Source organism: Aulostomus chinensis, chromosome 17 (assembly GCF_037954235.1).
Source record: "Aulostomus chinensis isolate RoL2024-O1b breed Wild chromosome 17, RoL_Achi_v1.0, whole genome shotgun sequence".
Taxonomy (NCBI): Eukaryota; Metazoa; Chordata; class Actinopteri; order Syngnathiformes; family Aulostomidae; genus Aulostomus; species Aulostomus chinensis.
This window is the reverse complement of record NC_141336.1, coordinates 10,392,769-10,405,459: the sequence shown is the minus strand read 5'-3', so window position 1 is coordinate 10,405,459 and position 12,691 is coordinate 10,392,769. Positions and strand designations below refer to the sequence as shown.

At 38.9% G+C, this 12,691-nt stretch overlaps 1 protein-coding gene across 1 annotated transcript in view; it reads left to right on the top strand.

Annotated features, from left to right (window-relative positions):
* The window catches only part of LOC147246240 (metabotropic glutamate receptor 1-like), a 30,453-nt gene extending 22,251 nt beyond the window's left edge, over positions 1–8,202 (top strand). Inside the window, exons 6-10 of the mRNA XM_086182299.1 lie at positions 790–1,036; positions 2,832–3,000; positions 3,883–4,009; positions 4,993–5,920; positions 6,263–8,202. Of these exons, the coding sequence (XP_086038425.1) occupies positions 790–1,036; positions 2,832–3,000; positions 3,883–4,009; positions 4,993–5,920; positions 6,263–7,094 (2,303 nt within the window). The 3' untranslated portion in view covers positions 7,095–8,202. The remainder of the gene's footprint in view (positions 1–789; positions 1,037–2,831; positions 3,001–3,882; positions 4,010–4,992; positions 5,921–6,262) is intronic.
* Positions 8,203–12,691: the final 4,489 nt, after the last annotated feature.

Here is a 12,691-nt window from a genome sequence, read left to right as displayed (position 1 = left end):
GACCAGAGATATAAAAAAAATACAACAATAGGCTTATCTTGCAAAAATAAATAAATCAGTAAAATAGTATAAAAGTGCTGCTGTGCTCCCTGATGATTTGACTCAGTAACAGTTTTAGTAAAGATAACATCTGCAACTCAAGTAATTGTCTCTTGTTTTGCTCTTTTTCTAAATGTACATGAATGCATGGTGCAGCTCCTTGTAGCAAAACTTAACTATTTACTTAAATACAGCAACTCTGACTACACGCTTACTATGCTTCTAGCTTGGATTACACTGAACTGATAGGGTGTGTTTGAGCATCAGTTTGAATCAAAATATAACTAACTTTGTCTCATTGTGTTTTTGCATGAACAAAATATGAAAACAAAGCAGAATGAGAATAGTTGAATTATTTGTGCACAATGCAAGTGGCACAGTGCATCAGACCAGTTGAATTCTGACTCATGAATGCAGAAGTAGATATTCTTGCCATGGTAACAAGGTTCCTTTTAAGCCATTTTCTGAGGCTTCTATTCCATTCTTTGAAATCACACTGAGGCAAGTAGATTGCAGCTTGTATTTAGGGAATAATTATAAGAATTTATCTATGAGCACCCTATCATTCCTTTGTAATACTTAACATTATGCTGGATGTACAGTACAACCAAAAGGTAGAAATTAACAAGATTTTCTTTATAATACTATTAAATGCTACTGCTTGCAGCAATGAAGTGCCCCCTCTAAGGTTTTTCCAACCTAAATTTGTCCTGAACCAAAAATCCTTACCCTTCTCTCATGTGTGGGCAGGTTATGAAAGTCTGGAGGACAACTATGTTCAAGACAGCAAGATGGGCTTCGTCATCAACGCCATCTATGCCATGGCCCACGGGCTGCATGACATGCATGCTGAACTCTGCCCTGGCCATGTGGGGCTCTGTGATGCCATGAAGCCAATTGATGGGAGCCATTTGCTGGATTTCCTTCTGAAGACGTCCTTTGCCGGTGTTTCTGGGGAGGACATATGGTTTGACGAGAATGGGGACTCACCTGGGAGGTAGAGACATGTGCCTTATTGTATATACTTCTTTAAAGATTTAGGTTCTCTTACTCGTTACTCTTAGCAGAATTAGGTGAGAAGGAATATTTACAGGGCCATGTAATCAAGTCTTAGTCAAGACCAAGACTTTAGGGTGGCCAGGATTGAGACATAGCAGAGTCAAGGAAAGTCTTCGGAGGAGTAAATGGAATAGAGGGTTTAAAAAGAGGCTTTTTCAGTAGTGTGCTTGTGCAGTTGGGACGTAGGAAAGTTTACTTTTCTAAAGGTCCCACTGATATTAAAGCATTCACACAATTACAACAAACATCTTATCAGGAAGGCTGCTCTATTTCTGCTCTCACAACACAGAAAATTGGCAAACAATAGAGATGGAACTGTATAGATGAAACCTGGATACAAGAAGAGTGCTGGCCAAACAAAATGAAACCAAGTCGCTGACACAAAACAACTTTTTCCCATTTACTTACGGTGTGAAAAAAGGGACTGGTATATCTATATTTATTAGCATCACAACTCCTGCAAAGGGACTTAATCATTTGTGTCCAATATATTTTGAAAGTATACAGGAGCCATAAGATTAGATCGCCATTCAATTTAGCGGAGGGTTTAAATGAAAGTTTGCAGGTTGGGCTGGCAGAAGTCTTTAGTGCACTTGTTCTCTTCTTCTGTTGTCACTTTGGTTTCCTCATATGTGAAAGCGGAATATTTCACTTAATGTGCCTCTTACATGCTCTCATAGGACAGAATGAGGTTCAACTCATCCCATGGTTAGAATTTTCTCAATTCCTGGGGTTATGCATTTGATTAAATTTATTTACCTTCAAGTTAGATTTCAGCAGGGAGATTTTGGTTTGTTGGTTCTGAGGGGAGGTTTCCACATATTACATGTCCAGCAACATTCAGGAATTTGAAGATAAAACACCAAATCTTGTATCGTGTCAAAAACTTGAAGATACCCCAATGCTGCTCAACTCAGGTCATCCTGAACATGTGATGAGGTTGAAAAAACAAGAAGTATCCGCATTCTGAAAGGTCAACATGTGTTATTCATTTTCAAAGGTCTTTATCAGTTTCACTGTGTCTGGTGAGAAAAAAGGTCCTTCCTCTAAAATTTCAGCTGACTTCTGTTCTAATTTGAAACAATTCAAGATAGGGTAGATACAAGTAAGTGAAAAAGGCCTATCTAAAATATTCCATGGAGAGGGACCTCTGTGTTTAATTAGCGAGAGTACACTGATATTGAGAAGTACAAGAGTAAGGTCATTCCAAATTTAAAAGGCCTGGTTGAATATGATATGCAGTGAGCAGGTTCATCTCGTCTCAGGAAATGAATTATACTGTGAATGAAATGCACTGAACTTCTACTCTTAGGAAATATAATTGTTTTATTAAAAACCAGAAAGTAAGATAAAAAAACAGAGATGTGATTCATCCTTTTGGGATTAATGTGATGAGACTCACGGATGGAGATGATGTACCAATATTAGAGAAGGATTGTATCAAGAGCAACTTCAGAAATATGGACAATTGGTCAAAAGTTGCACTTAGATTTCTCACATTCCTCACCTCATTCTGTCCTTTAGAACCGGACAGGCTGACTTTTCCTAGAGGTTTGGTTGAAGCAGGTTTGCCCTTTTACTAAAGAGGGATCATTTTGTGCATAAGAAGGAATTTGGTGTAGCTCCTCAGTTGATTCCAATCACTGAGTTTTTAAGTTTTACCTTTAGTCTGGATGCTTTTTGGGTTAGGGTCATCCTGCTTCCTCTTTAACTCAGTTTCTATCCACCATCAGGTATGAAATTATGAATTTTCAACGCGTAGAGCCGGGTGTTTATGACTACATCAACATCGGCTCCTGGCATGAGGGCATCCTCAGTATTGATGATGACATGATCCAGATGAACCGCAGCAACATGGTCCGCTCTGTGTGCAGCGAGCCCTGTTCCAAAGGAGAGATCAAGGCAAGGTTCATACTGTCAACACTGAACATCTGTATTGCAGTTTTGTAATCCAGCATTATGCACCTACTACCCAAATTAGGATGACAGTCATCACTTTCTTCACCTAGAAGGAAAATTCACAGCTTTAGCACCACGTTTATTGAGTATGTTGGTCGAGCTGTTTCGTGCACCATGGCTTTTATTCATGTGTGTATTTCCAGGTTGTGAAAAAAGCTCATAGGCTGGTATCCCTATTTACTTTTCTTTCTGGAGTTTGATTCCTGAAGACTTTATCATATGGAAAATATGTTCATGGATTTTGGTTCTTGTTGTCATCCAAGAGGCGAGTTCCTGCTATCTCAACAGCAACTTTATAACTATGTTACGTGATAAACCCTTTCGTTTCAAGCAATCTCAACATTTATTTTGTCTAATAATTTATGTGTGAATAATATGTTGCTTTAACTTGACAAAATGGTGTGTTTTACTGAGACCCAATTTAGTTGTCCTCTTGTTTTATTGCAGCATTCCGTTTGTCGTTTTTTTTTCTTTAAAAACAAATTAAGGTGGTCACGATGTCATGATTATTGTGGCCTCTAACAATATTATATCTAGAATATTAGTGAAGTGAAAGAAAGCTGAACAAAATGTTTCTGCAGTCACTTAATTGTTTGGAAGGTGGATAGTCTTCAATCAACATGTGAACCATCATCACATGATAATATGTGTATTGTTATCACAATATCAATAATCAAAATTTGAAATATCCCATTTATGGTCAGTACGTACTCTTAAAGCCAATTCTTCAGGATTTACAGAGCTTGAACTCCCTTTAATGTGGACAGAAAGTCGTAGATGAAGCTGAGAGTATTTTTATATTTCGCTTCCCGTGTTCTTGATCAGGTGATCAGGAAGGGGGAGGTCAGCTGCTGCTGGATCTGCACTGCCTGCAAAGACAATGAGTATGTCCAGGACGAATTCACATGTAAGGCCTGCGAACTGGGCTGGTGGCCAGACGAAGAGCTAGAAGGTAGATTTACCCTCTTTTACTCTTCACTTCCCCACAGCAAGATTCATTAAGAACAGAGGATTTTGCTATTCTTTACTAATGATTCACATTTACATGGTTATCTCAGTCAGTGGCCACAGGCTGCATTCCTGTTACATGATTGATGTATTCAGAAATAACAGGAGACTCATCTTATGTTTTATTAGAGGCTTTTAAAAAGTTATGGTCCTTCTTGCTTTTACACCCAACCTAATCACACTGATACTCTGAACAGTTTGTCCTGCCAAGAATCTACAATTTTACTTCATAAACGTGTTCTGTCCTATTTTCTTTGCCTTCCCACGACACCTGAGAGCCATTCATCATCTTCACCATTTCATCCGACAGCGGCCCTACTTCACTTCTGGCCCAGTTTCAAAGGCCTTCTGTGCAGTTCAAAGACAAGACACTTTCTTAATAGGATCATCCTGCTTCCATTCTGTTTCATTGTTTACTGTGAGACCTTTAGATACACAGAAACATGAAAATGCCAAGTATGGGGATGACAAAAATTATTGTGGCGCACTTCTCAAGCCCCTAGCATACTTGCTATTACACAATAAAAAGAAGAAACTCTGTGTATCAGATATTGTGTTCTCAACATAAAACAGAAGGGAGATTTTATTTGGACCCATAAAAAATGCAGTGATTTACTTTGTCCTGCTGTATTGCCCCCCTCCTCCACTGGCTGCAACCCAGCCTGGCCATGGCAGACTATAAAGGGTTTATTTATAGTTGAGCTAAAAACCTACTTTTTGACTTACTGTATTTTCACAAGCTTGGATGTATTCAACTCAATTTGAATGTATTAAAGCCTCAAAATTTGAAAGTTTATTTATTGCATGCAAAAAAATACACTTTTGTGTTGCAGTAATCTAAAGCTGATGTTGAAAATATAAAAGATTCATAAGTGCTTTCAGTGTGTGAAGGCTGTGTATTTATTCATGTGTATTTCTCTTCTGAAGGCTGCGAGCCAATTCCCCTGCGCTACCTGGAGTGGAGTAATCCAGAATCCATCATTCAGGTGGTTTTCTCCTGCCTGGGAATTCTGGTCACATCGTTTGTTGCCTTCATCTTTGTTTTGTACCGAGACACTCCTGTGGTCAAATCCTCCAGCCGGGAGCTCTGTTACATCATCCTTGCAGGGATCTTTCTCGGCTATCTTTGCCCCTTCACTCTCATTGCTCGCCCCACTATTGCATCCTGCTACCTCCAGAGGTTGCTTGTTGGACTCTCGGCTGCTATGTGCTACTCAGCGCTTGTAACCAAAACCAACCGCATTGCCCGCATTTTGGCAGGCAGCAAGAAGAAGATTTGCACAAGGAAACCGAGGTTCATGAGCGCTTGGGCTCAGGTGGTCATTGCCTTCATCCTAATTAGTGTCCAGCTTACACTGGAGGTTACTCTCATAATCATGGAGCCTCCCGAACCCATCAAATCATACCCCAGCATCCGAGAAGTCTTTCTGATCTGCAACACCAGTAATATTGGTGTTGTGGCACCACTGGGATACAATGGTTTGCTTATCATGAGCTGTACTTATTATGCCTTCAAGACCCGCAATGTTCCTGCAAATTTCAATGAAGCCAAATACATTGCCTTCACTATGTACACCACATGCATAATCTGGCTGGCGTTTGTGCCGATATACTTTGGCAGCAACTACAAGATCATCACAACATCCTTCTCTGTGAGCCTGAGTGTGACTGTAGCCTTGGGATGTATGTTCACGCCAAAAATGTACATCATCATTGCCAAACCAGAGAGAAATGTACGCAGCGCATTTACCACCTCTGATGCTGTGCGAATGCACGTCGGCGATGGCAAAATTGCCTGCCGAAGCAACAGCCTGCTCAACATGTTCAAGAGGAAGAAGAACACTGGAAATGGCAGGTAGGTCCATTAATTGAGTCTGTGCGTCCTGCTCCTGAGGCACCTCAGGGATGCTGGTTTTACGGTAATTCCCTCTCAAGGGGAACCTGATGTCATCTGTATTTAATTTTATAGGGACACCTGTTGTAAAGTTTGATGGATATAGGTCAGTACTAACCTTTGTTATGTTGGCAAAATTAAAACAAGCATCTCTATGTGCTAAGGGATGGCAAGTGGGACCACAAATATTGATAAACTTAAATACCCTCATATAAATTTTACTGATTTGAAACAGAAATGCTGTTGTTGTGTCCACTTTTCCGGGTTGCTGTGAAGTAACAGCCGTCTTTATTTTGTTCATAGTTCTAATGGAAAGTCTGTGTCATGGTCTGAACCAGGTGCAAGACATCCTCCAAAAGGGGATCACATGTGGCACAGACTGTCAGTGCATGTGAAGAGACAGGAAGCAGGTTCCAATCAGATGGCTGTCATCAAACCATTAACTAATACCTACCAAAACACAGCCCTGGAATTTTCAGACCTAAGCACTAAGACATTGTACAATGTCGCTGAGGAGGATGAGAGCGAACCTGTCATGTACAACCCCCCTGCCACTCCCCCCATGATGGCCCATGGGCAAATGCCTGCCTGTGGGCTTTTAAAAGATGTAGGCGAGGAAGTGGAGCTTTACACCCCCAAACATCTGCAGCAGAATAACATCATCCCCAAACATGTCATTATGGACCATCTACAGGAGGAAGTTTTGGGCAAATTCAACACTCCTCAGCGAAATGATATGATTAGAATGCCTGAAGCCATGAGCAGCGGCATGCCTGTGTACCACCAGGCTCACCTCATCCAGCAGGATGCAGTCCTGCCAATGCACCTTGATCCATTCAATGAGGAACCTGACTCCCCTTTAGAGGAGATGGAGAATGAGCAGTTCAGCCTCCTCCAGGGCTACATGTTCAACAACAGTCAGCTGCATGAAGAAGAGGACCTAGTTCAGGTCAAATTAGCAATGGAGGATTCTCTGGCTCTGATGCCCCCTTCCCCTTTCCGAGATTGTGCTTATCCTCCAGTGAGCCCCTATCCTAACTCGCCAGTGTCTGAGTCAATTTTGTGCACTCCCCCAAATGTAACGTATGCTTCTGTCATCCTCAGAGACTATAAGCAAAGTTCCTCGACTCTGTGAGTGTACACGCTCTATATGAACTTTAATCTTTGGAGTTCATGATGATTTGTGCTGTAAATGATGATTATATAGGGAAAAAGTGGTTCTGTGGTCTGGCAAGTCATTTTTCACTTGATAACTTTTATGTGATAAGAGTGAGTAATGAAAAATCTTTTAGATGTTGTCTACAATAGTGAAAGAACTTGCTTATTACAAACATTTAGTGTATTTCTATGCTAAGCCTTTAGAAAAAGTAGAATTTCTGCGGTGAGAGAAAAAGTTAAGATTGTCTGTGTTTGCACATTTATTAGTTAAAGTCAAATAAATAGACTTATTTGATCAGTAGGGGATGTAAAAATCAGATAATTTCAATTAAAACAGGACAACCTATTGGTGAATATAGTTTTTATTAATTTATTTTCTAAATAGTGTTTCTTATGTTGGTGTTACCCATTGTTTGTTATGTCTTTTATCAGGCAAAGAAAAATATGGAAAGGTTTAAAAAAAATATAGTTAAACATTTTAGGAAATATTTTCTCACTTGCATTCTTGCCCTGAATTTGATGGAAAGAAATACACATAAATACAAGAAAAAAGTTTGAGTGAGCAGCAGTTAGCTTAGAATAATGACTGGAGATGGGAAAACAGCTAGCTTGGCTTTATCCCAAGGTCACAGAGTACTACTTTTACATTTACATTTTTAAATGGATTAAACTAAATAAAAGTGTTAATTAAACTAACATTAAAATGTGGTAGCAAATCTGAGAACTGCTACTATTTATTTGTCACTAAAGATGGAAGACGGCTATGATGGCCAAAAATTTGAATGGCGCCATCAGTGAACACAGCTGTGGTGTCAAAGAAAAGTTAAAGTGATACTTCACCCAAATATCATCATCTGTTTATCAATTACTCACTGTAAGACATCTTTAATTCATGAAGTTTTTGTCTCATCCTGCACGATATCCTAGTGAATCCAGAATTCATAAAACGCGACAGTAGCTACATAAATGTTGCTGAAAGTAAATTGAAGATGGACAACGGCAAAAGTACATAAAATGTTTTAGACATTCTAAAATGCATCTAATCCAAGTAATCTTTATCTAGTCATATTCTCAATATATATATATATATAAAAAACTAAGAAATTAATCACCCATCACCAAATTTAAACAGTTCTGGTTTTAGTGTGTTTAACACCATACACCTGTGTTAGAACTTAGCGTATTCATTTGAAATCTCGCCTGCCATTTCAGTCATTGGCCAGATGGTGTACAGTGTAAATCATGGCAGCGCAATCTACCTGAGAAAATGAAAAACAAAAAATTCTGATGTACCCCTCATGGTCAGTACACCAGATCAAGAATTACAGTCGAAGTTATCATGGATGTGTCATGACATGGACATGTTTGGGAACTTTAAAGGTGTTGAAATTTGAATTTCATTGGTTCCAGACAGAGTTAGGCTAGCTTTTTGTACCATTTCTGGTCTTTTTGCTAAACTAATCTAGCCAGCTGTTGCTCCAGCTCAACAGTTATTGCACAGATACGAGAATGGTATGCAGCTTTCTTGCTAATTAATGGTAAGAAGGCATATAAGCATATTTCCTAAAATCTCAAACAGATCTTTTAATTTGGAATCGCAGATTCTAAATGCAATGGCAGATTATTAATAAAGTACTGCCAGGCGAGTACACAGACTGTATCACGAATGTAGCAGAGTTTAAAGTTCAAGTGCCATGTTTTCCATGAATTTCTTTTGTATATTTATGTCATTTCTATGGTCTTGAAATGCAAGATGAAGTTTTGAATTTGTACATTTTATAATCAAACATCTGATTTCATAATTGTGTGATTATTGTATAAGATCAGTGGTATGAGTACTCTGTATGTTTTGTGAATGTATTAATTGTGTTATCATAGTTTGTATTCTGAGGATATCTACAGCTTATGCATTACAGTATTAGAACAAATTCATTAGCTGTGTTGACTTCTATAATGTGATCGCTTGTGTGCACCAGTCAGTTTCTTAAATATTACATCTCTCAACAGCCTATCGAAAAACAGTATAATGTGATGAAGTGCTATTGTTATCTTTATTATTCTGAATAAGCTATTTGCAGCCTGGTATATACGGTACAGTATAGATTAAGTCTGCAATTTTAAACAAGTATTTATTGTAGAGCATCTGAAAGGAATTTGTTTGACTAGAGTAAATTAAATATTTTTATGCTTTTGTCTCCTGTTCTTCATGGTGAAATATCAGGCTGCTGTTGTCCATGGACCATGACAGGTCATGGTTAAAGTGGAAAATCAGTGAGGAAAAAAAGCCCCATTATGTTGTGGTATGTACTGTATAAACATTTGATAGCATCTACCAGAGGTTTACTTGTTCTGAAAACAACTGACTGTGATGTAAAAGCTGTATCATACTGCACTGTTTTGCAGGTGAGTGATCAAATCACAGTTGTAACAGTGTCAAACATACTAATAGTAGATCATGCAGCAGAAGCAACATGTTACGTCTTTAATATATCTGTTGAATATTTCCATTTTATGTTGGGGTGTTTTCAGCATCCAGAACTTGCAGAGTACAGTCTTTAGTTTTTCTGTTTTCTCAGATCTAATATTAATCCCAACAAGTGTCAGTGGAAACGCAATCACTTTATTTCAGAAAATTATTTCTCTTGTCTCTGACATGTTACAGGACATTTAGGATTAAGTTTAATTTGATATGTTAATTTGACTCAGCCAATAAAAACAGTCACAGTACAGTAATAACTGCGTTGGCCATCCATCCATCAATCCATCCATTTTCTACAGCTTATCCGATAAGGGGGCTGACATTGGGTAAGAAGCTGGGGTTCACCCTGGATAGGTCGCCAGTTTGTCACAGGGCCATCAGGAGCTGCAACGGCAGCTTTTAAACACGCATCTGTCCACTTTAACACATTAAATAGCAGAAAATTGTAAAGATGTACAAGCTCATCAGTTCCTCTGATTTTTTTTTTTTTTTGGCATTGACAGATTTTATTTGCATTGCTAAAAGTACATTTTGCTTCAGTTAAACAACCTGTGGATTTGTGGCTCGATTACAGTTGCATGAAGTGATACAGTATGCATGAACTTTAGCACTGCAGCTATATTGTGAGTTCATAAAAGACATTAACTCACAAGAAGATTCAAGGTTGAGACATTGAGCCAATCACTTAACTGGACAGATGGGTACATGGTGTTCTAAATCATATTCCCCTTTCCTTTTATAGGACAATATAAATATTGATGAGGCCAGTGCCTACCTTGTCTAACAAATAATGCTGTGTGACATCAGCTTGTCCGATGAAGAGTACCACTGGGACAAGATCAAAGTGAGCCAGGCAGCCAGTCGTTGTGCTGCTGAACACTGAGGTTTTAAGGCACAGAGCCAAACCACAGAATGCACTATTAACGGAACACAGCAACTTTTTTGGGTAATAGGCTTATTTTACAACCTCTCTAGAGCCAGACAAGAAGCTAGATACCACTTTCTCAACTGCACTGCATGAGGGTTCTGAAACCCCCAGAGACCAGATGATTGAACCTTAGCACAAGGTCCAGGATCTGTCCAGGGTTTGTCAGAGTTAATCATTCTTATTCTCTCTCACAAACTCAGAAATGTCACAAACAAACTTTTTTTTGGGGGGGGGGGGGGTGGGTTGCAGTTACAGGGGGGCTTTGAAGTTGCTTAATGGAATCACTGCATCTAGTCAGGAAAATACTTCCAACTTAGCCTGGTAAACCACATCATAATTAACTGCACAATTAAATCAACTTAGTGAACAGGGTCTGGCCACACTCATTTGGAAATTGCTTGCAGAATTTAAATCCAGTAGGCATGTTATCAGGGCAAGTGTAAAATTATTCGCTTTTTTTTTGGACTGAATCTCATTGCCAGGCTGAATCTCCGCAAAATCTGAGCTGGGCAGAAGGAGAGTGGAGCCAGGCTGTTTTCAACTATGTGTCTAATTACAATGTCTCTTCATTTTAAATTGATATATCGTTTCAATATTTTGCACAACCCTAAATTTATTAAGGCAAACAAAGTTTAAAAAATACGGAAAACTGTATCTGTATGCTAACACCTCTCATCCACTATCATTCATTGTACCAAGCTTAATAGTGGTCAACAGGTCTCTGAGGGTCTGAACTCTTGATGCAGCATGGAGGAGAGAAGGGTACCTATCCTCTCCTCTGGTTCTGGGGTGGATGGTGTACAACATCCATGGTAAACAAATTTCTTGACAAGTTGTGGTGTTACTCTCATACCAAGCCACTACCAATTACTTTAGAAGTCCGGTGAGACTGTTGGCTGTTCCATGTGTTTAGCAGCTTTATATTTTTCTTACTGACATTTCAGTCATATGTGAATGGTGTGGGTTATCTCATAAACACCTCAGCGGAGATGTTCAAGTACATTTCTCTGATAATCCACTGATGCAGTTAAACTAATAAACACATCAGCATGATACACATCCCACTGGGAAAAGTCTGTGACTCTCCTCATGCCACAGAGACTTGTTGGTGATTGACCTACTATAATGAGAAACCAGAATAGAATAGAATAGAATGCCTTTATTGTCATTGTATGGCGCAGATACAACAAAATTGGGGTGCAACTCTGATAGAAACATAGATAAATAAGTTGAAAAAAAAATCCTGTACGAGTAAAAAAGAAATACTATACAAAGTAAAGAAAATACTATGCAACATGTAGACAAATAATTTAAATTTAAATTGTACAGTGCAAATGGCAAAGTAAGGCAAGGCAAGGCAAGGCAATTTTATTTGTATAGCCCGTTATCACCAACAGTTTGTCTCAAAGGGCTTCACATGGCATCATAACAACATCCTCTGCCCTTAGACCCTCACATGGACTGAGGAAAAACTCCATAGAAAACCCTAATGTAAGGCCCACATGTTTTATGTACAGTCGCAGCAGTGAAGAATGAGTGTCTGTGTTATTTTGAGTTCAGTGCAGTGATGGCTTTGGGGAAGAATCTGTCTCTGAGTCTGTTGGTTCTGGTCCTAATGGACCAATAGCACTTGCCAGAGGGCAGCAGGTTGAAGAGGTGGTGGGCGGATTGGGTGCTGTCGTCTATGATTGCCTCAATTCATATCAAAAACAGAAACTGCTGAATAACCAAAATTGGTATTTTCCCAAAACATTTTTGTCCGTCAAACTGTCAAATATTCCTCGTTAGATGACAGCTATTTAACTCCAGCACTGAGAATCTGTTATGCAACCCCACTGATGTGATTATCTGTTAATCACTTCACACTGAGATTAACTAAGGTGGACACATGCATAAGACCCAGTTTGACTTCATATGGCCGATAGCAGCAAAAGACGATCAGCATTATCACTTCCATTTTTCAAGTGAAACTTTAAAATTTAAAGTTTTTAATTTTTTACCATGACCAGAAGGCTGGTCTGATCGAGTGGTCTTTCAACGAACTACTCAATCTTTGTTTTTAAAAAGTCAGCCCAAATCAACTTAATTTTGCCATTTATATGACATAAATTCCTCCAAGTATAATTCCCTTAATTTACAGTTAAATTTGAATTGGTTTAATTTCAAG